Source organism: Convolutriloba macropyga, chromosome 6 (genome assembly GCF_964194025.1).
Source record: "Convolutriloba macropyga chromosome 6, txConMacr16.3, whole genome shotgun sequence".
Classification (NCBI taxonomy): Eukaryota; Metazoa; Xenacoelomorpha; order Acoela; family Convolutidae; genus Convolutriloba; species Convolutriloba macropyga.
In genome coordinates, this window is record NC_134473.1 from 30,092,620 (window position 1) to 30,120,515 (window position 27,896).

At 35.5% G+C, this 27,896-nt stretch overlaps 2 protein-coding genes across 2 annotated transcripts in view; one reads left to right on the forward strand and one right to left on the reverse strand.

Annotated features, from left to right (window-relative positions):
- LOC142341614 (uncharacterized) overlaps positions 1-27,896 on the reverse strand; it is a 221,242-nt gene that overhangs the window by 131,241 nt on the left and 62,105 nt on the right. The window lies entirely within an intron of this gene.
- Positions 1-27,896, forward strand: part of LOC142340633 (rhodopsin-like) — a 51,208-nt gene that overhangs the window by 13,439 nt on the left and 9,873 nt on the right. Inside the window, exons 3-4 of the mRNA XM_075391327.1 lie at positions 10,107-10,221; positions 14,210-14,398. Coding sequence (XP_075247442.1) covers positions 10,107-10,221; positions 14,210-14,398 — 304 coding nt within the window. The remainder of the gene's footprint in view (positions 1-10,106; positions 10,222-14,209; positions 14,399-27,896) is intronic.

Below are 27,896 nucleotides of genomic sequence, written 5' to 3' on the forward strand. Positions count from 1 at the left end.
TTCGAGAGATGAAATAACCGATTGTGAAATATGACATCCACGCCAATCATTTTCGAATTTAGAAAAAAGACATTTTGGATGATTAATCCTAACATTTTCTTCGTCCAACCGCTTAAAGCAATTTAGGGCATGCTGTTTGTGTTCTTTCTCTGATCCTTTACTAACAATTAAAATATCATCGAGAAAACAATAGGGAGTTTTTAGACCAATGAGGGTATACTTCACGGCTTTTTGAAACTCTGCCGGCATATCCGTTAAACCATAAAACCCAGTTTGGAATCTATAAGTGCCTGTCATGTCGCCGCTATTTATATTAATGTTGCAATAGTTTGCTGTAACAGGATCTAAGTTCAATTGTCTGTTGGAAGGTTGAAAGTTCTTGTAAATTTTCGATTGAACAGCGTGATTTTTTTTTGATCTTCCAACACGAGAGACTATATTAGTGATTTTTAATGCAATGTGTTTTTTGAATTCTGAAATTTGTGAAATAGTGTTGACTTGATTACCTGGGAGGAAAGATGATTGCGTTACAGCTAGGCCTAATTGTCGGACAAGTCTCCACCAATTAGCAATTTTAAGCCATTGGTGACAACAGTGAATGTAGTCAAATGTAAAGTCCAACCGTTGCTCGATACTCGAGCTTGTACTTTACCATCAATGCGAATCGGTTCATTCGAGAAGGTCCTGAGTTGCGGACTTGTATTATCGTGATTCCAGAAAACGTGTGGGCGGCTTCTTACTAATTGCAACGCGATAGACCGATTAAGAATACTACACGCGCTCCAGGAGTCCACAAGCAGGGCAGTTGAGATATTGCTGATTTTGATTGACATGTTCACGAGTTCTATTTTCGAAATATCGTTTTGAACGAGAGCGACCATATTGTCCTCCCCACTGCTGTAGTCAGATTCGTAGAGTATCGAAGATTGAATGAAGTTCACAGAATCTTCGGGGTGTGGTTCTTCGTCCACTGTTTTTAAAGTTCCTTTTTTGGGATTATGGGGGCTTTGAATTCTTTTCTTTACGGCAAATTTTTGCAAGGTGATTAACCAAACCACAATTATTACCTGTTTTACCCATAGCGTTGCAATTCTCGCGATGATTTGGGAGCCATTTTCCGCCGCAATTTAAACAATACAAAGGAAGTTGATTACCTTGTTTATGAAAGTTTGGGAATGAACAATTCGATGATCGCGAGCTACTTTGATGAGGGTCGTATTGTGTTGTTGTATTTGATGTTGCTTTCGCATCCCAAGTTCCATATTATTTCCCAATTCCAATTAGTCTTGGCTCTACTGTTTCTTTATTTAGTTCTTTTTGAATCCCGGGATCAATCAGATTAGTGACAAACACATCACGTATCAAGGTTTCCACCTTATTTTCAAAATCGCAATTTTCCGCTTACTGCAGTTTACCATAGAAATGTTCGACAGTTTCACCCCGAAGTTGTTTCGTGATCAAGATGACATGACGATCGAAAGTGATGTTCCGGGATCGTATGAAAGCAGCCTCTACAATTTTCCATAATTCCGCTCTGGACAACGTATCGATCAATATGTGCGGATTTTTGCCATTCAGGATCCTTCTTCCTTCCACTCTGATGCTCAAGTACAGCAGAGAGACTGCTTTCCGGTCCGCGAGTGGCCAAAGCTTATCACCGCACATGATGCCGATTTCAATCAATCGTTGACCTTTGTTCTGTCAGTTCATTTTCTGTTGTGCGTTGCGAGCATTTCTTTCTCTCTCAGATTGTGCCGAAGAACCAACGATTGTCTAATCGTAGATGGGTACCAAAGGAGGATCCACCATCTCAAGTTTTGGTCCGAGAAGGGTGCCAAGGATGGTGTTCTCTTTTGCAAGAAGTGCGAGTTTATATTGTACTCTCCCTTTTTCACATCGTACAGGGGGATCTTGGGTCGGTTTGTCCCAAAATGCATCAATTCCGAGGCGTGTACGCTTGTTTGCTGGTTGCGTCATGTCGTACGCTATTATATTTCGGTAGGCTCTCGCAGTGCGTGTTAGCTTTATACTACGTTAATTGTGATTCGTGCTGCGAAATTGGAACTTAGTCCTTTTTTTTAACTTGCGTTGCGAGTTCGCAAAGAAAGAAGAGCAACTGAATTTGAATTGGTGAACTGAAATCTTAACTAAAATGCTTATCAACAAAGCGTGAACGTATGATCAGACTTGTCTGATCACGAAGCGGGAAACCAAAGTTAAATGAAATAAAAGCAACTAGTGACATGAAGCATGATCAGGAATAAAATAAGAAATGAAGGGCAAATGAAATGAAATAATTAAATACATCGTATGAAATTTACTGCACCAAATAAATAAAATTGAATGTAAATGTACACAGGTATCACAGGGCTGAAAACATCTATCTGCGGGCGTAAATGGGCAAAAAGAATCTTTAGTCTCACACCTCAGTCTGGAATGCAAGTAATCCTCTTGTCGATCTCTTGACGTATTTCGAAACCTGCCCTTTGTAGAGGATATAACAAAAATCTACAAAAATTCAGGGGAAGTGGGTTGTTGGAGTGGTTGAATATAAATGGATACCCTACTTGTGGTTCAATTGCTTTCTCATAAGGGAGCATATTTTTGAACTGAATTTTGCCATCCGTCGATGAATCGCAGCAATTTTAGTTGTATAATCAAATTTTTAGTTGAAGGATACCGGTGACACCGCTGAATCAATAAGTCATTTGCTGTATTGAATAATTTTGTCCAACGAACTGCGCGCTTTTATTATAATCAGATTTTGGCTGGGTCAAAATTGTAAATAATCATCCTTTGGCTCGCTCTCAGAGCCTGATTCAGGTTTAGGTCTCGAATTATGAGAATAACATCCGACCAAAATGCGTATGAAAATACCAGTATTGACATAAATAGTTAATAAAAACACTTTAGCTCTATTCCCAGGCCTAGACCTCGACTTGTGGAAAGACTTTAAAAGTCTAGTAGCGGGCCAATGTTGACTATAATTACACGTTCGAGCTTCCTAGTTAAAGTCGAGCTAATTTCTTTTCATGGGTCGAGCTTAAGTCTTTTCATAACAAAGAAACTCCAGCTAAGGTCTTTTCATAGGTCCACCATTAGTCATTTCATAACCAACAAAGTTGAGCAAACGTCATTTCATGGTTCCACCATTAGTCTTTCCATAAGTCGATATTTTTCAAATTTTTTCTGCTTCTGTACATAAAGAAGCAGAGCCGGAGCAAGACTAAATAGCTGTGCACCAGAGCTGTCCAACTTAAGAAACAGTTGGAAAACTGCCAAAAGCCTTAAGATTATCAGCAAATCTTAAGATAAAGAGACGAGAAATTCATGTACAACCATTAACACAATCAAGTTTTATTACGACAGCAGTTTCAAGAGTTTGTAAGTTTGAGATTGAATTTGGGCAGTTGACTCTAAACTGTACAATGTTACTGGGGTACGAAACCATTTTAAACACCGTGGAGGGTTTTTACTGGTTTTTCCTGATTGCTATTACTTGTCGTTGGGTACTTCTGGCTAACCAGGTTCGCAGATGTTATTGGACATTGTTAGGCATGAAGGTAAGTTTTGTCAGAGAGGGGGAAGAAATAAAGAATAGGTAAATGAAAGAGAAAGAAAAGAAAGAAAGGAGATTGAATTAAGCTAGAACTGGAAGAAGGGATGAGCATCAATCAGCTATGTCTGTTTACTCGAGAGAGTTGCGGCGCGTTGGGGGTTCGAACTCCCGCAGTGTTTTTCATGTCGTGTACTAACGTGTTGCGCCAACATACACACGTTTGTGCTAGAGAATTGTGTTAAAAGTACAATTTTTGTTCAATTTTTGTGGCTGATGAATATGTCTCGAGTTTCGAATTGAATTTGATATGCATAATTGAGATACTCCAAAATCATTGATTCTAAAGATCTTAAGATAAAGAGATATGGCAGCTCGCGTATAGACTTGATTCAATGACCACATGACTTGATTTAATGAAACCAGCTAGCTTAAGTTTATTGGTCCTAGTCCCATTAGCCATAACAAAATTTCGGCGTTATTCAATTTGTTTTCCCTTCCAAATTTATGAACTATCTTTTTTAAAAAAGAATGCACGTTTTTGAGGGATTTGTGGTTCATCTGAATAGTGAAAAATGAAGTAGTATACACGCTGACTACGTTATATGCAGTTTTGCACGAAAAATTTTAATGGCAAAAGAAGCAGACTTATGAAAACACCAATGATGGACCCATGAAAAGACTTTAACTCGACTTTGTTTGCAAACATTGTGTCGAGCTTAAGTCGAGCCAAAGTCTTTTGTAAAAATTTTGGTCCAGTTAAAATCTTTTGCGAAAAATTTGAGTCGAGCTAAATTCCAGAATGTCTTAAAGTCCAGCTAAACTCTTTTCATAGCTCAAATGAGTCGAGTATGGTCTTTTCATAGTGCATTTTGGTCGAGCATTGTCTTTTCATAAGTCTGTACCTAGACCTGGGTTTTTATCATCTCGACTTTATCGCGACCGAAATTCTCGATCCTAGACCCAAATGTTTACTGCCGGACTTTAGCTCAAATCAGTTTTGAGGCTCGATTCTAACTTGATCCAAACTCGAATCTTGACTGGCTCGACCCAAATCAAGAGTCAAGGGAAAGTTTTTCATGAATCTGTCTTTTTGTCAATATTTGCAATTTGGTTGTTCACATATGCTTGTGATGCAATAAACAAATATGCTCCTACATATTTCGTAGTCAACATTAAACACTATTCAATGAAAAATCTGTTATACAAAATTAAAATTATTCAATTTTTGGAAGGGAAAACAACTGAAAACTCTGAATTTTTAGCTTGTATAATAGGATGAAGAACACCACCGTAAAGCTACTTAGCTTCAATTGATCAATTAATATGGCAGTATTTTCCCAGTTTGAAAAACTGATTAATCTTAAAAATTCAATAAAATTTTTAGGTCTTGGCATTTTTGCAACCGTCTATTAGGTTGAGTTGCTCTGGTGTAATGCTGTGTAATCTTGCTACGTTGCCTCATCAGTATTTACAGAAGAAAAAGAAAATTTTAGATTCGGAAAAAAAGCATACTAATGAAAAGTGTTTTGCTCGACCCATTAAAAGACCATGTTTGAAGATTTTATCGCGACAATTCAATTTTTTATCTCGACCTATGAAAAAATCGTGCTCGATATTAAAATCCCATAGAATAACTAATGCGAGACCCATGAAAAACTTCTCCTCGGCTTTAAATAGGAAACATCGGTGCGCAATTTTCAGTCATTAAAGGCGCAACCCAATACAGTGTTTGATTTTTTTCATGTTGGGTTCAAAACCAGGGGATCTTGTCCGTCCCGGGTCGAGCAAAAAAAAAATGCAAAAACATGTAAGATAAGCAGTGAAAAGTTAGTTTTTTCACCGCAAATTTCGTACGTAATTTTGCGATGAAATGCGGTGAATGCGGTGAAATTATGTAAGTTCACCGCTAGACTAAGCGGTGATCTTGAAAATATTCACCACAATTCACCGCTAAAATATGTAATTTCACCGCCCTTACAAGGGTCCGAACCTCTCACCTCCTGCATGCCATCCACTTCTTCTTTCACTGCGCCATCTCTCACTAAATTCTATTATTTTTGTTTGAATATAAATCGAATTCACTCTACTTTCTGCAAAACATGCGCGGTGAATCATTGTAAGATTTGCAATTTTTAGCGGTGAAATTACATATTTTTAGCGGTGAAATGTGGTTAATTTTTTAAGTTCACCGCTTACTCTAGTGGTGAAATTACATAAATTCACCGCTTAGAAAAAAGTGTCAAAAAGATGTAAGATTAAGGGGTAGTTTTAGTGGCAAGGCAAATCTAACAATTCCTTTCACACTCACCATTAATTTCAACACATTCTTTGCTGATCTCAAACATCTTTAACAATTTTTTCTAAGCGGTGAATTTATGTAAGTTCACCACTAAGTTGAGCGGCGAATTTATGTAATTTCACCGCATTCACCGCTTATCTTACATAATTCGTACACTTTTTTCGAAGCGGTGAATTTATGTAATTTCACCGCAAAATTCAGCGCTGAAATTATGTAATTTCAGCACTACCATGCAATAAAGTTTTTTTTCACCGCATTCACTGCCTGATTTATGTAATTTCACCGCATTCACGCTTATCGTACAAAAATTTCCGCATTAACCGCTTATCTTACATATTTTGGCGTTGAATGGCAGTGACACCTCGACCCGGGGTGCAATCGTATTCGCATCTAACGCCGCCTCCACCGACCTGGACTTTTGATGGTCTGGTGATAACTCGTTTTCACGAGGACCTCAAGCTACGTTTCTTGAATCGCCTTATTTCTTTGGGCTCTTCATTGTTCCATCTTTTTTTCAAAATGGGAGAATATATATGCGAGGCTGGCTCTTTTTTTCTTGAGTCAAATTTTCACTTTTCGTTTACGCATCGTAGACAAAAAAGAAAAACACAATTTTATAGCCCTCGGGGGCTAGTTTTGATTGCTTAAATAATTCTCCGAATTTTGAAAAGTGGGGAACACTTTAAAATTCCGAAAGAAAAATTGTAAAGCAAAAAATATCCCTTGGGTGTGGGAGGGGATGGGATGACAGATGGACCTAAAATTAAAGATAAAAATAAACAAAAAAGTTGTTTAAAAAGTAGTTATGCTAAGTTGAGTTTTGTTTTGAACGGTGTTTGAAGTCTATACAGTTTTAGACCTAAAAATTAACAATTTTAACTATTTTACTAAAAAACTGGAGGAATAAAGAAAAATAATTTGTTCTTCTTTCTAAAAATTTTTTTTTAAATATTTTTTTTCCATCTCTCCATTTTCTGCAGATTAAAAACTATTGTAACTGACAGTGTTTTTTTCAAAAAAAAAACAATTTTTTTTGCAGAAAGGTTTCAGTCAAATTAGAGCTCTCGAATTAGCAAAAAAATCGTCTCCGAATACTTTAAGTTAAAAGCGGGAAAATTTAATAGTACGGAAATTTCAACAGTACGTACCTGTTCTGTATTTTCAAAACCGCGGAGAAGCAACAAAAACACACTTTGTTGTATGAGTTTGAAACCAACCAAATCCATTATTGAGAAGTATAGTTGGAAACATTTTCTAAAAATTTTCCAATTTGTATTCCTTATGTTGTTTGAGCAGATCGTCGTTCAAACTAACCTCTGCTAGTAGATAGCAATGTAGAGGAATTGAAGAGCTTGAAGATTAGAGAGTTCATAAGTTTTTTTGAAAATTAGAGAGATATTTTTAACTTCTCTTTATTTTGAAATTGCTCCACGAATTCAACTTCTTCAGACTGTGGGAATTTTTAATAACAAAAACAACTGATTATGTTTATTGATTGTGAAAGTCCTCAAATAGCATATATAAACAAAGAGTGTTTATGAAAGATGAAAACCTTATTTTTTTTAGTTCAGAAACTGTATGAATTTTGATATTTCCTTAAAAATTCTCCAAAGGGTGAAAACACCGGAACGTAAAAATAAATGATAATCAGAGATTTTCAATAAAAAAAGAACTTTTAAGGACAACCATTAACGTTACCTTGCCTGCTAGACAGTAGAGGTGGGCGCCAAAACTCAGAAATCTTTTTTTTTTAAATTATTCAATGTTTGTTATAAAAATTGGTTTTACATTTGTTCAAAACGATATTAGATTATAATATATATATAGCTAGTAGCACATCTATGAAGCATTGAAAAAAACGAAGTGGCCATGAACCAAGGCTAATGGAACTTCAGAAATGACAAAGATTTTAGTGTCTATTTTAAAATTAACGATACAACTGCCTCAAGAAGTCCAAACATGAATTTTAAGATAAACCAACCAAAACATAGGCAATGCAGAGGAGTTGAAGAGTTTGAAAAAAAAAGAGTTTTTTGATCGCGAGTTTGAAAAACTTAATACAAGTGTTCATGAGTTTTCTCGAAAATTAGAGAGATATTTTTGGCTTCTCTGTGTTTCGAAATTGCTCCACCAATTCATATTTTCTGGACGGTGTGGTAATTTTTCATAACAAAGACAACTGATCATTTGCCTTAGCTGTACTTGATAGAACTGCATTTGTACTTGATAGAGCGAGTTACTCTGAGGGAGTTAGTTCCCTTAAATGCTATACACAAATAGAGGCAGAGTGCGAAAAACTGTCAGAAATAACAAAAAATAGAAAAATTACATTTTTTTTTACAAAATGTGGCTTTACTTTTGCCAAAAATCAAAATTCTGTGTTTGAAACCTTGCTGTGAGACATCTGTGATATCTTAAAAATGAAAATTGTCCTTATGCTCATGAGACATCAAAAATGACATTTTTAGTGCAAAATTTTAGTGCAAAATTACTATAACCGACACAAATACCCCCAAAAAGTCCACGCCTATATGTCAAGATAAAACAAAGAACACCTAATTGAACTTGGGTAAAGATCCCTTGCCGAAAAAAAGATCAAACATTTTTGTTTTTGGAGTTTGTATGCGTGATTTTGTTTGAGTTTATGTAATGTGTGTGGTGTGTGTTTGTGTTGCTTTTCTGTTTGTGTTTCTTTCAAATTGTACTACGCTTATCTTTTTAATGTGTTAAGATTTCTTCTGCCAAAAACGACTGCATTTTTTCGTTGTAACAGTATGTCATTTTCTCCAGTGCATATATGTTGCTTTTGGATTAACCCAACTAATTCCCTGGCTGAAATTTATCCCTTTTGCAACCTTGAGGGTCATGTGTGAATATACTGTGCTACACACAGACTCGGAGGAGTCATCTTGTTAATTTTTTCCGCAATTTTTATTATATCCTCGTAATGCTCATCATACAAAATTCTTAGTAGTCATATTAGATCACATATTATTGTATGAACTCTTTGAAATCATACAAGGATCACGCGAAACATATCCAAGCCTAAAAACTGTGTAATCTAAGTTGAGAAAATCTTTGGAAATCACCAAACATGACACATAAAACATTGACTGGTGCCACAAATTCTCGTTTATAATAGTCAGAGGGCAAATTTAATTATTGTGTCGCGTTTGCAATCCACATTTAATTCATTGTGTGCGTTTAAGGAATAACTTCGCAATTTGAACATATTCAACAATCGAGATTGAGGTTTTAGGCATTTTTGTTGGATGTTTTATATAAATGAGCAATTATAGGTATTAACTGGCTTCAGAGAATATCAAATCTTTAGTTATCAATTTGGACTTACTTTTTTATTTAGTGCCCAACTTTGCAATTGATATTGTATGTTAAGGTCATTTGGTGGATCACAAAGTGATGCCCTGGAATCACATATGTGCTACCTTACCGAATAAAACTTTTAAAAAACACAAATGGTAAAAAAATATATATTTATGGAAAAAGATGTACGATTCTCGATAATCATACTAGAATCATATATTATTTCTTGGTAATCATACAAAGATCAAGTATGACTTTTTAGTAGTCATACAAGGATCGTACTAGGAAATATGATTTGTATGACATCACATATAATCTGTTATGACTACTAACAAGTGGCGACCCGGGTCGGTTTATTTTTTTAATTATTTAAAGGACTCATTAATTTGGCTACAATTATTATATAAAATTGATAGATATATAAAATAATAAAACAACTCTTGTTTTCACCAGAATTTCTATAGCACAAGTAAAATGTAACCCGGGTTGAGGTTTTGGTGGTTACTTTTTGTACGAAATGCGGTGAAGAAAAGTAATTTTCACCGCGCATTTCTACATCTTTTTGCGGTCAATGAGGTGAGTCGTGGTGAATTATTTATTTTCACCGCTTTCTCAGTATTCCTATACTGAGACTTCTACTTCTTAGTGCCTTGTACCTTCAACTTCTTAGTGCACTGCGCCAAATGTCTTTTAATTCTACGATGTTTCTTGTGAATTTAAATCAGATTCAGTAACTTTTGGAAAGCCAATGCGGTAAATTTTTGTAAGAAATACGGTGAATTTTGCGTTGAATTGTTGTAAGAAATGCAGCGAAATGCGGTGAAATATCTATTTCTTACAAAAATTTGCCGCATTCACCGCATTTCCTAGAAAAATTCATCCAAAAACCTCGACCCGGGAAGCTTTGTTTTGGTGTTTTTTCAGAGACGAATGCCAAGCGACCTCTGATCAATTTGCCGTTCTTCATTTCCACACTCTCCGTGACAGTAACTTCCTCTCTTGCTGTTACAGTCGTACCCTTCATCACAGGACGACCAAGGTAAGTAGTATGAACAAAAACCTAATCAAAAATTCTAAAGAGATTACTTTTTAAAAATATTCGTTAAAAATTACTTGTGCTGCAAAATGCTCACGCTCAAAAGAAGAGTTATGTGCATTTGCATGTTTTAAGACTGAGCATTTGCCAATTTTTACTGTAATTTGTTTTTCGTTTTTCATAGGATCTTAATTTGTTTTACCCTAAACGGTAAAAGACTAATAAGTCCAAAATCCTTTTGACTGATGGGTTTTGAAGCTAAGATTCCAAGTAAAATTTTCCTCTAATGTTGACAACTAATTAGTCCTTTTATAAGCACAATGGTAATATTTTATATACAGCTGCAAAACATGTTTCCTTCGCATTCTGGATATTTTCAGTTTGTGCCCTCCGTTTAATTAGTGCAGATTATTTGCAAACCCCTCGAGCACAAGCCAAAATTTCAAATTATGGTTTAATAAACCATAATTTGAAATTATGACACGTGCTCTAAGGGCTTGCAATTATGTAGTAGCTCGTGTTATGTATCTGGGAGTGTATAAAAGTACTGGATGAGGGGGCACAAACGGAAAGGGAGATTCCTAGTTTTGAATAAATTTACGTCAATTTTCTCCTTCCAGATGACTTTTCTTCGACTTCTCTGGCTAAACCAATTTGTTGAGAATCGGGATAAAACTCTTTCTCACCTTGGGTCTAAGAGGACAAACTTTCTTTTCTTTAATGAACAATATAGTTTACATAACACAAAAAAGATTTTTATCCATTACTTTTTCCTTAAACTCGCTTAAAGAGATGCAATTATTGAAAATTAGGAAACGTAAACCATAGAGACCATCAGCGGGGATTTATTTCTGTGGGAGTTTGTTTCCGTGGAGGCTTATTGTTCCGAGCCCACTTGTGGGGAGAGGAACTACATACTCAAATGGGTTTTTTCTTGTTCAGACAATATTGGCCGATCGATATATTCATTGTAGAGAGTTGAGACTACTATCATTAGAAAGCTTGTCAAGCGAAGAATATGGAATTTAAAAGATTTTTTAATTTTTGCTTCTTACAGGAAGTTATCGAGGTTTAAACTTTTGAGAAAACAGAGTGAATTGACTAAAATTTGGCTAATTGTGCTAACATTTGTTAATTTTTAAAGAAAGTATTGTTAATTTTATTTTTAAAGACAAAAAATATTGTCGGCTATTTTTATTTTTTTATTTTGTCAAAAATTCATGCTCAAATATATCAAAATATTCAAAATACTTCAAAAACAGTATGAAATAAGTTTCTTTAGTCCAATTTGTTTAAACTTGCAGGAAGTACACACTCAAACACCACTAACAAATTCTTTGTAGAACCAAAAGGGGGCTATTTCTACTTTAACGTCGGTTGCCAGTGCTCCGTAATTGAAACTTTGCCGCTTTTTGCTAACTTTACTCGTTGATTATCAAGAACGCAGCTTTTATTTTTGATTTTTTATTAACAAAATATCTATATCTACACAAATCGAATAATTAAGTGTCCTTAAAAGACAGACAGCAAAAGCAGAGCTCGTTTTGGACCAATCTCTGACTGTTACAATCCAAAGAAAAATGGGATTGTAATCAGTCGGTCTCTTTTTTTAAAAATTTTTACAACTTTTTTAATCACTTAGAGACTAGTCATTTTTCAAATTACGGTTCTGTTAATGACAAAACTCATTTACATCCCAATGATGCCCAATGAACAGAAAAATAGCTTTCAATGAATCGCTCATCTTTTTTGTCTTTGACACTGAGTGTTCGAATTTTTTTATGAGGTTTTGATTTTCTTCTGGAGGTTGTACTGATTTTTTGAAATTCTATGCCATAGACAAATTGACTAAAAACGCAATAGTCTTCCTAATTAGCATTAAGTGAATCTATCTAGTGTTTTGAGGGGACAGCTAATGATTGTTAAGACAAAAAAATAATTTTTTGGATTTTTATTGAACGTTAGGCTATCTTAAACTTATTTTTGCGAACTCTAAGTCAGTCTGAGTAATGACAGGACCACGGTATACCGTATTGCAAACAAAATATTCTGGCTAGTTGTTTTATCTTCAATTTTGTCGTAATGACTTCAATAAATTTTTTTTTTGAATTTTGGAGAATTTTTTCCGTAATTTTGCTTCCTGTGGAATCTTATCGCATTATTCTATTGTTGATATTTCCCATTTGCTCAGAGAAGACGGTAAAATAATCACGGATAAAATTTTCAGAGAAAAGCTTTTGGATTAATTGGCTTCAACAGTTTCTTTTCGCACTTTTCTATTGAGATTGGGCTTTGTTTGTTATTGTTTTCATAGTCCTAAGAATTATTCTGATGTTTCATTGCAGACTTGTCAACAGCAGACAGCATTTTTCCCATTGAAGCAAAACAGAGTGTAATAATTGATTTACATTGAAAGCTATTGAAAATAAGGTCGTTGATACTACGGGTTTTTTCAAAGATTTCTTGTAATAAAATATTTGTTCACTTTTGTTGAAGTGTTATAGATAAAGTAAGAGGAATTCTTTTGCTGTTCAAAAATTAACTGAAGATAGAATTTTTTGTTCGGAAAAAAATTTTTAGCGACTTTGACACAGTTTGTCCCATTTTTTTAGAATTCGCTGTTTTTGCCGTTTTTCTTTACTCTTTATGTAGTCTTAAAGTGCTGAGAGGTCTCATAAACTTCTAATTGAGGATTTAATAAAAGAAATTACTCTATTCAGTTAGTTCAAAGCGAATAGTCTTTTTTCACTTTTTGTTAATCTTATTGATTTTGAATAGTTTTTGTTTTTCCTGTAGTCAACTTTGAACTAATTCTCATCATTGAGAGCACCCATCAGACTCCTTTTTATTAAAAATTAAACTTTCTTTTGTTATTGTGTCGTAACTGATGTTTTGTTTCTTGGAAGATATGCGTTTTCAAAAATGTTTTGTGAGTGGTCAATATTCGTGTTTTTCTATTCTTTTAACACGTTCATGTAATCACAGAGCCCAACTAATTTAAAATGAGGCCTAAGTGAACTTATTTAACCGTTCAGCATATTTTTAGCTCAATTAGTATAGAAATCAATTGGAATAAAAAAAAACAACATTTAGATAATAGCTAATTATTTTATTGACCTCATTAAATTGTGTTTTCGCAGATTGTTTGTAATCTCTTGAGCTTTTCTGTATCTTTAGTCCGTTTCCATGGTTTTTATGGCTAAGTTTAACCGAAGACAGGTCCTATGAGCTTCGTATTGACTTTAGAGTAAATTTATCGAGAATTTTTTGTTAAAAGCTAATGATTTTGAAGACGTTTGAAATTATTTGGTTTGAATAATGTTAATAGATTTTTGAATTGCGCATCATTATTGTTTCTTTTTACTTGTTACCTAGTCTTATTTAGGAAAAGTCCCATCGGCTGTATACTTAAGGCAAGAGGAAATTTGTGCAGTTAAGATTTTATCTGATTGCATTTTGGCGTTGTTCACTGGGTGCTTTTATATTTAGATATTGAGATTTGCCGTTAGTTTTTTAATTTTGCTTACTTTGTTTGTTTTTTCTCGTAGTCTTTTTACTGGTAGATCTTGTGAGCGCTGTAATGAGGCATGGCATTGTGTAATTCAATTAGTAGTTTGGGTGTGAAACGTTTTTTTAAAACTCAAACATCGATCTTTGGTTATCTCTTCATTTGGTTGACAATTAAAGCAAAAATGTAGATCAGCTCGGGTGGGAACTTCATGTGCGAACGCACTTTAACTAGCCTCTTTGTTTCCCATAAAAAATTAATTGGTTTTTTTCTGAGAACGGTAGATATGCATGTTAGACAGATTTCACATTTTCAAGTCAACGGGTTGGATTATTATGTGCAACGCACATTAACGATCCTCATTGTTAGTTTTTGTAGTTCGTTCACGTACAGGCATCAAGCACATGAAACAAAATTTTTCACGAGGAGGGGTCGGGCTGGAACAGTCTCCGTCAATTTTTTTTCTACCATTAATTATTAAAGGTACGAGATGGAGTTTGGTGGCTATTACTGGAACATGGACTACAATGATCCAGATCCACGAGCCAGGGCCTACCTGTGGTGCATGTTCATATTTGGATACGCGATTCCACTCTCCACAATAACACTCGTGTATGCTGAGATTCTGAGACGAGTCTACAAGCAGAGCCAGGCCAGTGCATCCATGATTAAGTAAGAGTACTAGTGTGTAAGATTTACTAAACTGTGCTCATTAGAGCAACTCTTTTGCTCGTTATGTTCATTCTATGTCAACACCATTGTACTGAGAGTAAAATGTTGGACCTTTGTGGGTTGCGACCCCACAATCTGTTAGTTGATTGCAATCCTGTGCTCTCTACTGAGCCAACTGGTCCACACTGCAAGAGTCTTGCTTTCTTATATTGGGTTATCATTTCAAGTTCCATCTTATATTACCTCGGTGGAGAAAATTTCTAAAAATTAAACAACGAAAATGCAGTGAAAACAACTGAAGTTTCTAAAACTGCGCTCTAAGTTAGCTTATGTTTTCCGTTAAACGGGCGAAAAATGCGCTGAGATTATGTACTAAATGCGTTGAAAGGGTAATGAATAATAGTAGTATCGTATATATACAGGAAGATCGGGGGGGAGATCCTTTGGAGATCTGTTCGGCAGAGGGGGATCACTGATCCCTTAGGGGAGATCCTTCGGGATCCTTTCGGCAGAGGAGGATCACTAACACCTTAGGGGAGATCTTTTATGTTAGGAAAGTGGTAATTGCGCTACATGTATCTGTCTGGCGGCTTATTGTTGGTATATATACTTCGCGAGTGTGAGGGAAGATCCTTCATTTTAGCGGTATTTTCGCTACATGTATTTGTGTGAATATACTTTGGTTGGGAGTGGTCAATCCTATGAGGTACGATTAGGATTCATTTTGCCAGAATAATATTTGTTGAAAAGGATGGCCAAAACGATAGCAACCATTGATCTAAAAAATATTCATGAAATTTACCTGGAGATAAAGAACAATTATCCAAAATACGGTGAAAGGTTTCTGTATTTTCTAGCTGCTTGCCAATACCTTGATCCTGATATTGATTTGGAGGCAACATTGAAGCTGAGACCATATGGAGGTCTAATTGGAATTGATAATTCCTCGCTGGACAACTTTTTCAAATCGTCCAAATTACTTCGACTTCATGCAATACTCCACGATGCATCAGGTTTTATAGCAGAGTACAGTCGTAAAGGCCCTGGATACTCCTATGTGTTACCTTGTCCAATTACGAACGAGTATTTGGGATTGGCTTTTTGTTTGTTTGTGAAGACGTTCAAAAACAATTTGTTCACTTTGTCGGAATGCTGAAACAAGAAATAGTGATATTGGATTTTGAAGGTTTTCGTTACAAGAAAACTGGTTTTATAATAAAAGAGTTATCGCTTTTTTCAAATAATTATTCGGACACAATTCTTTTTCTTCCGCCAGTTTCCTACAACTCACTTTCCGCTAGTGACAGGAGATCTCATAAGTGGGTTACTAAAATTTCATGGTTTGTCTTGGAACAGCGGTACTTATCTTTATTGGTTTCTATCACAAATTTTTGTCGCCATTAAACTTCGGTTTCCGTTAGGGAAATTTTATGCCAAAGGGAAAGAGAAAACAGAATCACTCCAAACTCTCTTGCAGAAAGAGGTAATAGATTTGGAAACTCTTCTATGTCCGAAAGTTGAAGATATTAAATCGCCAATTGATAATATTACTTGTGCTCTCCACTCTTTCTACCTACCGGAAAAGCAAAAGAGGAAACATTGTGCTAAAAGGAAAGCACAGCTGTATTTCTATTGGATCTCTCTGCCATCCAATGAGCCGACGAGTGGAGAAGGCAGCTTCGTCAGTTCTTCAAGTGAATTTATCTCCAAGTTTGACAGTATGCAGTTACATAACGAATAATAATCAGTTCACATTGACTTTTTTAAAAGAAGAGAAAATAGAATCACGGGGACAGAATATTCTGCGAAAACAACAGATTTTCTGCAACACTAAAGAAATTGAGACGCTGAAGAAATATCTTTCATTGCTTGAATATTTTCAAATGTATCATGTCGTTACAACAGAAAATGAGAAAACTGAAACTAACCCCTTTACCTACGCCCAAGTGGCCAGCACCAGTTCAAGTACCTCTGGACGATGACAATCTCCCTGATGAAATTAAAATGTTGGTCAGTGAAGGCAACGTAGAGTCTATTGTCTACTATGGAAGTGGTTACGGAATGCAGGCAAACTATAAAGTGACTTACAAAAAAGACGACAAAGACTCTAGATATACTACTTAGAATTCTTTTGGATTGAAAGAGAGACCAACAAAAATGCAATTTAAACTGAAAAACAGAGTGTAAATTCATTTTTGCAAATAACTTATTTTCAAATGAGTGTTAAAGAAGACCAGATAGACTCCGCTAATGTAGGGGGTTTGAATGCTTTAGTTTTTGATGAGGAAAATCATGAGAGGCGTTCGTGGAAGTTTTTTAATTCTCGGCTACCACGTTCCGAAGTCGTCTATTTTACTCAAATTTTGATAATACTTTTTCTTATTGTAGTGTCTTTAACCAAGCTTGTGTTTTCCAACTTGATTGTGAGGAATCAACATTTTGGTTTTCATTGCTTTCGTGCACAGTTGGCTACGCTCTTCCAAATTCAAAGCTATGAACAAAATAATATCGCTAGATAGGCTTTATGGCTGTTTGTGGTCCGTCGTGTTCTGGAAAAACAGAACTTACATTCCAAATGTTATTGAGAAACACTTTCTATCCAACCTTTAGTTGCAGCCAAAGTTCGGCACAATAGAGCGTAAAGTGAACATTTTTTTCACTAAGTTTTCTGGATTCGAATTCATTTCTCAGCTGGAAAATTGCCTGCTTGTGTTTGACGATTCGTGTGAGGAAATTTTCAATGACAAAGAATTTTCAAAACTTGCAACTGCGGGACGCCATAGAAATATTAGTGTGATTTATGTTAAGCATAACTTATTTCAACAGAAGAAATGGTCGCGAACGATTGATCTGAACACAACCCATATCATTTTGTTCAAATCACCTAGAGACATACAGCAGATCACCTATGTCGGAAAACAGTTGAACAATACAAATTTTTTGAAGGAAAGCTATGAACTTGCAACAAAACAACCTTTTGGACACTTACTCATTGACTTAGATCCAAAAACATCAGACTCCTTGCGTTATTGTTCAAATATTGTACAACCAGGTCCAACAATTTTTTATCTTGCGTCCTCCAAAGCGGTTATCACTACTTTGACAGATGAGAGAGAAAGAGTTATGTATGCTAAAGCAAATGCTCGAGCTGCCCGAGAGCAATTTCAGAAAGTTCCTCAAACAAGCACCAAATAGCTTTATAAACTTTCTCTGTGAGTGTTTGCTCAATGTGATCAATGGCAACGTTCCAGTGAACAGGCAGTTACTTAAAAATCAGGAGAAATCATTTCAACAAATATTATCAAAGAAAACAAGTTTGGAGAAAAAGCGAAACGTTTTAGCCAAAAAACCAGAACTCATTCGAGCGTTGGGATTGTCGTGCTATATTTACTTGAAGGCAGAATAATGCATGCAGAAGAGTTTGTTTTGATCCCTAAAAGAATCTTCATTTCAAAAAACCCAACCAAGGAAGAAATATTTGATAATCCAATGTATCAGCAAAAAGCAACTTAGTTAGCACTCCTACAGAGGACTAATCCCAATTTTGAACGAAATAATGAGAAAAAAGTACAAGATGCGGACACTAACACTGATTGGTCGATCAAGAGAACAAAGAGTAGCGGTGATGTGACAAGTGATGCAGACGATGTAAGAAGCGAATTGTTTTTTAGCGATGACAGTGAAATAGAGCCAATAGTGAAAAAAAGAGGGATTCAGTATTCGACTCAATAATGCTAGAACTGAAACTAGTGGATGAAAACAAAACAAAAAGAGCTGCAATTATCCTAAATAAAATTTTCAATTCAAATAATGTTTCTATTAGTGAAGAGACCAACATTCTGCACATTAACGATGAGCCTCAAGGAGTAGATGTAACAAGCTTTTTGTACAATTTACAACAACCCATAAAAAAAATTGACTTGTCAAAGTATACCAAAATCTTGAGTGAACTTGATATATCAGCTGACTTGGTTTATAATACTCACGCAAAAAAAGTTGTAGATCAGTTTTACAGTGAAGATGAAAAGGAAACTGCATCCAAACAACTAAAGCAAAAAACAAAAAAAGAGCAGGAAGGAAGACGATCTGAACCAACGAAGAAACATGCAAAGCCAAGAGTCGATGAAAGTAAAGAGAAGACAGTGGAAGAGGCGCGTAGAAAAGACTGAGATATCTATTGACGATGTGCGAAAACTTGACAAGCTCTATTTAAAGGGTCCTGCGTCATTTGGAAGCGCAAAGAGATTGCAAAATTTGAGTAAATTATCAATGAAAAAAATTAAAATGCATCTGGAAACGAAACCATCTTTTAACAAATACCGATTACGTCGCCTCAGGTTTCCAAGGCTTAAAGTTGTTGTCAACGACATAAATGAGATCTGGTCCGTAGATCTAGCATATGTTGGTAAACTTGCAAAATACAACGGTGGTGTAAAATATCTGCTTGTGGCTATTGACTGTTTGTCAAGATATCTCAGGGTTGAGCCACTGAAAACAAAATATGCCACAGAGACAGCACAGGTCTTCAAAAAGATGATCAAGCATAAACAACCTGAGAAAGTTTGGGTTGATGATGGTACAGAGTTCCTAGGTGCCTTCAAAGCCCTATGCACTGAACGCGGAATTCATTTATACAGTACATTCAGTGAGAAAAAGTCTGCTTTTGCGGAAAGAAATATACGCTCTTTGAAAAATATAATCTACAGATATTTAGAAGAAAAGTGGACTCATTCATATCTAGACAAATTGGATGCGTTTGTTAAAACAATCAATTCTAGAGTAAATCGAACGATAAAGCTCGCTCCGAACAAAGTCACGCAGAAAGACGTTCCAAGGCTTGTGTCCTTGGCTGCAAATACAACAAATTCTCAAAAACCCAAATTCTATATTGGTGATTTTGTGCGCATAGTGAAAAAAGAGCAGACTTTCGGGAAGGGCTACAAACAGTCGTTTACTGACGAGATATTTGAAATCGCATCTATCCCGACATTGCATCCTCCCACATATTCTCTTATTGATGCGGATAAAAAAGTTATCCAGGGTAAATTCTATCAACCCGAACTTCAACTAGTACGAGAGTCTCCTCTAAAAAATGGGAAGTAAACGATTCGAAGACGAGTTTACGGTACATGTTATTTCTAGCGCTTCGATGGAGATCTTTGATCAAAACACACTAGCTTCGTTCAGAAATTTTTTCAACGATGAAATTCAACTATCTGGCGACTGGAGGGTAGCTCTAAGCGAAATTATTTTTCCGACCAAAATTCAGCATGTGGTGAATGGAGATTTGATAGCATATAGTCTTAAGGGTTACGAGGAGTCACAAAGAATCTCATCTGATGCCAATGTCATTTCTCGACCTTACAGTGGAGAAAAATTCTCTTTCATGACTGGAAACTTTGAAACTGTTGCTCAACTTTTATTTACTATCAAGCGAACAGTTGGACTACCTAATTTTTCGTTTCATGAAATCAAGAGTACTGGAAAATACGAAATACTTTTTGGTAAAAATGAGGGAATCACTTTTCCTAGTGAAGAAATACCCAGTATTGTGGGTTTTACAGGAATTCCAGATAAACATGGTGTACATATTGGGTACAAAATGAATACAGCTACATCAAATAAATTAATGAAGAGCGATGAGACAAAAGCTTTTTATGGAGAATTCCCTGCTGATCTGTGCGCGGGAAAGCACTTAATATTCATATACACAAACATTATCGAGTATCAATATGTTGGTGATGCTAAGGCGCCTTTATTACCTGTCATTGATTCAAAACAACGTCTGAAAAACGGTAGCGTGTGTGAACTTGAATCAACACATAGAACAGTTTTTTCAAATTTGGACTATAAAAAACTACTTTCAAATACGATTCAATCAATTTCCATAGAGTTACGTACCGAAAAAGGTCAATTAGTCCCCTTTTCAGGAACCGGTAAAGTAATATTGACGTTACAGTTCAAAAAGTTTGGTGATTAAAACAATGGAATCGTACTATACCAATCAAGCATCTTCGTTGCCTTATTTTTCTGGACACTATAGACAAAGAGGAAGTGGCTTTGGAGCTTTAGCAAGTGGCATAGGTCGAATCGCCTTACCGCTTGCACGAAAATTCATTCTACCCGCAGCAAAACGTGTCGGAAAAGAACTTCTTTTACAAAGTGTGCCAGAGTTAGTGGATGTTGTCAGCAAAAAAAGTCCGCAAAGCAGGCGTTGAAAAACACTATTTCGAACACAGTTAAAAAGCAAACAGGAGGCTCATTAGCATTGCGAATGAGACGACAAAACCGAATGAATCGGAGACGGTCTAAACGATCTGGCTCAAAAGCTAGAAAAAGTACTAATAAGAGAAAGACGGTCATTTCAAAAAATAAACAGCCAAAAAGAAGTCGGTCGGATTTCTTCGCTAGAGTTAAAGATGATCGGTAATATGTTACCAACAGAGGCAACACATAGTTCCCGGATTTGTTTGAAAAACCAGCGCTTCTTGTAACTTTTGATGGTAGTTTTTGTCAAAGAGACAGAAATAATTTTATTGACCTACAAAAAATTGTCCTGGAAATCAAATGCAAGATAGTTCAAGGTTCTGAAGCCGATTTGAAATATGACGCTGGAGCTGCAGCAGACGTCACCAAAACAGACGCCCCTTACTTCTGCAATAATGTTTTACATTCGCTCTTTTCTGACTGTACAGTATCTGCCAACGGATTAAAAATTTCAAATGCAAATGGAAATTATGCTCACAAAAGTTTCATTGAAACTGAATTTTCTCATAACAAAGATGCTAAAGCAACTTGGTTGGCATGTCAAGGTTATTCCTACGAAGAGAACCCCGGAGCAATTCAGGCAGCTGAAGTTAACAGACGAAAAACTTTGGTTAGACAATCTGCCGAATGTACTTTTTATGGAAAAGTAGCTGTAGATTTTTTTTACTTGCGATCGACATCTTTTGAGTGGTGTGACGCTGCAAATTTCTTTTCGACGATCAATAGATGATTTTGTCACAATTTCCGACGATGCTGCAAAATCCTACAAAGTAAAAATTATAGAAGCTACTTTGTATGTAAGAAAAATGACGTTGAACGATGACGTGGTTTCTGCAATTGAAAAAAATTTACTATCAAGTCAAGCGTCCTATCCGTATTTGGAGACCATAACTAAAACGTTTCCTGCTTCTACTGGCTTGCAAAGCTGGAAACAAGAAGATGTTTTCAGCAGGGAGCCAATTCGACGTCTAGCTATATGCCTTAACACAAATGAAGCGTTTTTAGGAAGCAAACAACTCAATCCTTTCCACTTTCCTGAATTCAATCTGGAGCAGATTTGTATTTACCAAAATGGACTTCCTGTTGCTGACAGTCCGATAAATACAACTGATGACAAACGCTTATATTTCAACACAATGTCAGACTTAGCCTATATTGACAATGGTCATGGAATTAAATTGTCTGAGTACCCGAGCCATTTTATTATGGTGTTTGATCTCACAAGCACTCAGCAGGCGTCGCATGATTTTATTCACCCTGAACTCACCAATTGTTCAATTTCAATAGAACTCAAGTTTTCAGTTGCCTTGGCAAGTAATATAGAAATTTTCATTATTGGTGAGAAAGCAAGCACTATTTTCATCGATTCGGCTCGGAAAGTTTCTAAAAATCATATTCTGACAAACTAATGGATGAAGACGAAATAAACAGCCGGATTCAAGCATGTAAACTTCTAAAGTACAAATTTTGTGGTGTCTTTGCAGCTGATAATTTTCCCTAGAAATTGTCACAGAACAGATTCATTATTGTGAATGTATCCAGCTCTGATTCTATTGGAACACATTGGACACTTTTGTTGAGGAAGAATGGCAATTACATTTTCGCTGATCCGCTTGGACAGAAATTAACATCATACAAATGTTTGTACAATAGACTGGCCTCTGCTGCTCTTGATATTCAAAACGTGTATGAATTGCTTAGAAATCAACCTATACAAACACAAAACTCTATATTGTGTGGCTTATTTTGTATTTATGTTGCTCATTACATTTATAACAACACAGAAATTGTAAAAATGAGTGATGTTGATTTGATTCGATTTGCGCTTCATTTGATGCTCTAACTAACTCTACTAAAACTCTGCTTAGTTGAATAAAGTTTTTTTTTCAAAATTTTATTTTCTCTTCATACACTATGCGTACAAACAAAACATCAGTATCAACAAGCAAATTACCATATCCGCTCAAAAAAATGTCCATTATTTGGCAGAAAGCACCTGAGTGTGGCCCAGACAAGATATTTTGAAATCTCTTTAGAGATTCACTTGCAAAGCTATCAGTTTGAGTTTGTTGGTTATTGGACTTTGTAATACAATTTTGCAATGACTTTTGATGGAGTTGAAACTGTACGCTGCTTTCTTGCTGTAGTCGTCGTCGATTGTCTTCATTCAACGTCACGTTGCTGTTGTTGTTGACTTTTTGATTAGCAGCTACGTTAGAGAAGTTTGGCAACAGTTTCTGAATTGAGTGGGAATCTATGCTCAAATTTTTGTTGTATTCAACCGCCAAAACAAGCTTTTGAAAAAGTTCTCCATTCAGCTCTAGGGTATTTGAATTGGCAAACAAAATCTTAAATGTTGTGTAGAGACAAGGCACTGTATAGCTTTTTTTAATTTTTGATTTGTCTGAAGACTTTGTCACGTCTGATGTATCCACCAAAACATGGTAATGATTAGTTTTCAAAGTGCAAAAGGGGTTTTCAAAATGAACACACAGCATAATTTTTTACACCATTCAACTCCGGTTTTTCATCGCAAACTGAAAATTTGAACGCCTTCTGAAATTGTTTGAAGAAACCCGGCGATCGTTCAAACATTGCTTCAACCATTTTGATTAATCTGTGGAAGCAGCCGAGGATGAGGACGCTGATTCGTATCCAGAATCTTTTTCTGCTAGTTTAGGTTTTTTAGCCACCGGTTTTTTAGTAACCGAAGTATATTTTTTACCTTCTGACTCTGGCACCGAGTTTCGTATCCTGCCATTCGTATCTTTTTTCATAAGTTTGTCAAATTCCTCTGTTGTAAGGGATATTCTCTGTTCAAATTCGTATTCATTGTCTTTTCTCTTAAAAAGGTTCAAAAAGACATACGTCCCGGTGTTTTCATAGGTTTTGAGAGTAGCTCTTATCAACCTCTTTTCTGTTTTGGATATATCGAAATAGCAATCACCGTACTCTTTGTCTTTGCTTGCAGTGAAAGGCATTTGTGCCAAATTAGCTTGGAAGTTTTTGTTGTAGAACGTAGTCAACTGTTAGCGAAAGGTTAAATTATTCAAATGTTAACTATTCATTCCAAAACGGTACTGATAAGGGTGATTCAAGTGATTTACATATATCACATGTCTTCAGAGGCCCATGTATTTCCCATATAATTTATATATCGCGGAGTAATATTTAGATCAACAAGAGGTATTTCCTGGCATTGCCTTGATAACCCACACACATACACAAATACACACTGGTAATAGTCCCTAACACCATGAGTTTCAAAGAAACTAACTGATAAGAGGGGAATAATAAGTGTTAGGTGTGATAATTCCCTCGTAACAAGGAACCAAAGTGGTTTCAATTACAAGCAACGTGCTCCCCACCTCAGGCGCGCGGCATGCGTGGGTTATATGTGTGTGGTCTACTTATCCAACTTGGTCCAAATTAATGAAAAACACCTGGCGTTCAACTAAAATTTTGTAAATACATGTGCAGTTTTAAGGCGTGTGCCTAATTCTGTTATAAACAAAGTAGTAAAGTAGTAAAGCAAAGTAGTATGTTTTCAATCAAAATTCCGGGCTAAAATAGTTGGCCTTTGGTTGTGCCGGGGGCAGATAAGAGAACTGCCACTGGACTCACATTGTTAACTCGCATAAACTACATGGGGTTAAATTCCCCGCTACATTTTATTTCATTTCGGTTCCCAAACAGCAACTCTTTAACTTTGTTGAAAGTCCACTGTCTGAGTAGAAGTCAAATTTTGTGACCAAGTATCCTTGCGCTTAAAATACCTTCACAACTTTTTCTTGTTCAATTATCAAAAACATTCAATTTGCTTATCTTCTCTTCAAAGCATTCCAAAATTCTTTAAAGCATTATTATCTCTTCAAAATTCCTCAAACGCAGAAAATGTCTTTCCATATCCTAAGCGACCAAAACAATGTCTGCGAGCGAACAATTGTGTACCAAACCTTTTACGAAAACTTTGTGGTTTTTATCCAACAAAAAAGGACAAACGAGAAAGAGGAGAATTGGACAACGCTTGAACACTTTATGATACCTAAAATCTTCATTAACTTCATTGCAACCTTGCCGGACAAAAAGGAGAGTGAAGATTGCGGTAGAACCTTTATCACTTCAGGCGGGTTCGTTCCACCTTTGTCGTTAACGCATCCTCTTTACACGTATGACATTGTGACGCTGCCAAAAGAAACTCGAACTATTCTATACAAATACGATTGTGACTGCGTGCCCTTTTTCGAAAACCAGTTGGGAGTAGTTCGGACCTAGCCGATTTCTGGGGCCTTCCACATTCTCCCGAGTCACCACCACCAACACCAGGATGTGTTTCAACGCCAACTTCTGATCCTAGTGCCACTGTGACTCCGGAGAGCTCACCGTCTCTGTTTTCACCCGTTACAGAGGAGAAACTTGCATGGAATTTTGGCTCACTACCAACTGCAAGTAAATTGATGCAGAATTTGTCTGCGACCGACTTCAGAAAACCGTCTGGCTCGACGACACCAACAACAATTTTAGAGACCGGTGCAAGCTTGGTTGCAACAACAACAACAACAACAACAACACCCGACAACTCCGAGACGCCAAAAGTCACTCTCGCGCCAAGAAAAAGAAGGTCCATTGGACCTTGTGAAAAACTCTTTGATTAGAATTTCTGAAAGGAAACCTAAACTCTCAGTTTGATTGTGTGAAGAATTGCTTTTTGGAGTAATCAAAAATTGTATTTAATAAAAATGTTAAGTCAATTTCTTTGATTTAATTGTTTCGATTTTGTAAAGGAGATTAAATATTTTTTGTGTATAAAATAAAAATTTAGTATTATTAGTTTGGTTTTTGAAAATAGAAAAAAAATTCGAAGGACTAAAGACAAACTGAATTTTTTTTTCGAAAACCTGTAAAAGTGACTAAATTCGCCAAATGAAGAAACATGTATAAACATGGTTTTATAGAGCAAAATATCGTCTCCAAAATAGGACTTGAACAACTCTATTGAGAGGTGGAGTCTTTGCCCATTTTCAAACCATTTTTCAAACAAATTGCTCGAAAAATTGAAAAATTTTTGAAGAAAAACGAAAAAAAACAATGAAAACGAAAAAGTTGGATAATTTTGTAAGGAGACATTTTGCTGAGCGCAAAGTGTTCTACAATAAAACTCTTAACAAAAATTTTGGAGGAACACAATTTTATGGGTCACAGAGAACAAAATCTATGTTCAGTCAAATATTTTTGTCTTTAACTTATCACCCTACAAGTGGAAGACTGATGAGGAAACTACTGAGAAGTATCTCATATGATGTAAAACAACATGCTCTAAATTTTTGGTCCCCATAAACTTTTTCATATCTGTAACAGAAAAAAAGTTATTTGTAAAAAAGCAAAAATTTTGTGAAAACTATAAATTTTGAAAAAATTTTTGAAGAAAAACGAAAAAAAAACAATGAAAACGAAAAAGTTGGATAATTTTGTAAGGAGACATTTTGCTGAGCGCAAAGTGTTCTACAATAAAACTCTTAACAAAAATTTTGGAGGAACACAATTTTATGGGTCACAGAGAACAAAATCTATGTTCAGTCAAATATTTTTGTCTTTAACTTATCACCCTACAAGTGGAAGACTGATGAGGAAACTACTGAGAAGTATCTCATATGATGTAAAACAACATGCTCTAAATTTTTGGTCCCCATAAACTTTTTCATATCTGTAACAGAAAAAAAGTTATTTGTAAAAAAGCAAAAATTTTGTGAAAACTATAAATTTTGAAAAAATTTTTTTCTTTCAAATAACTTGAAAACATGCAATTTTTCAATGTTTCAATGTTATCTCTATGTTTTTTACTACAATTTGAAGGTGTTGCTTTAGAAATTCATCATAAAAAGTTTTAGAGAAAAAAACACTTTTTTTCTGAAAAAAAGGTCAATTTTTCCGAAAAATCAAAAAATATTGATGATGTGGTTGTTTTGCTGAAAAATACTCACAATGAGTTTTTCTTACGACTTTGTAACAGAAATAAAAGGTTATGATGATCATGGCCAAGAAACCCCGGGAACACGGTTTTCGCAAACACCTGTTTTCAATTAAAAACATGTGGCTGCCAGATGTTTTGAAAAATCGTGTTCCCGAGGTTTTTTCACACTTCTGTAAAAACCGGTCTTCATAAAATCTCACGCTGTGAAACTTTGATCATAAGAATGATGAAGCTAGCTGCTCGCCAAGTTTGAGTTCCATTAAAAATTGCGAAAAAAACAAAAAAAAATCAATTTTTTTTCCAACTTTTAAAAACATTTTTTCTTAGTTTTTTAAAATCTTTCAACCCTCAACTGATTCTGCTACAACCTTCAGTAATCATTGATGGGACTTTTTATACTAAAATCCAAATCTATTTTCAAAAAAATTTTTGTTCAAGGTTTTTGGTTAAAAAAACTGTGATAATCAACTTTTTTATGCCTAAAAAGAGATATTCAGTTGCACTAGAACACCAATAAAGCCATTTAACCATATAAGGCTCGCTAAAACACGTCATTGCATAGTCATTACGCATATATTGCATAGAAAATACGCATAAGTCTCCGACTATTACGGCAAAACATTGGTATTTGCATTTTAATTCAACTTTGCATAAGACATGATTGTAGCCCTCTTTGGCCAGAATACCAATCATATATGCAAATGGAATTGCATAAAACATAATCTACGCCCTCACTGGCGAATGATGGAATTTGCATAAAGCAGGACTAAATTTGCATAAAATGCTAGACGCCCTCTTACGGGATAAAAAAATGTTGTTTCTAAAGCTTCATCCATCTCCTAATTTAATTAATGGGGCTGTGAACATTGGGCAATGATATTATTCACTCTTGTGTAATCCTTTAGTTAACTGATTGGAAAGAAACTTTGTCCCTAGAAATTTCGTTTTGAACATGTTTTCAAATTCAACCAATCAGAACGTTGGTTATTTTTAGAGAGTTGAAGGTTTGGTTTAGCTCGAACTCAAAACCATTTTATCTTCAAATTGATTCAACAATGAGTCTCTCGTGCAAATTTTGTAACGCCAAATTCACATTTCGCACCAACCGCAATCGTCACCAAAGGAACTTGCATCCAGATGAAGTTGGAGTGCCAGTGTACCGCTGTGAACACTGTGATTTCACTACAAGAGATCTACGAACTCTCGAACGACATTTCGGAAACCGACATAATCCGTTAGTACAATGTTGTCTCTACTGCT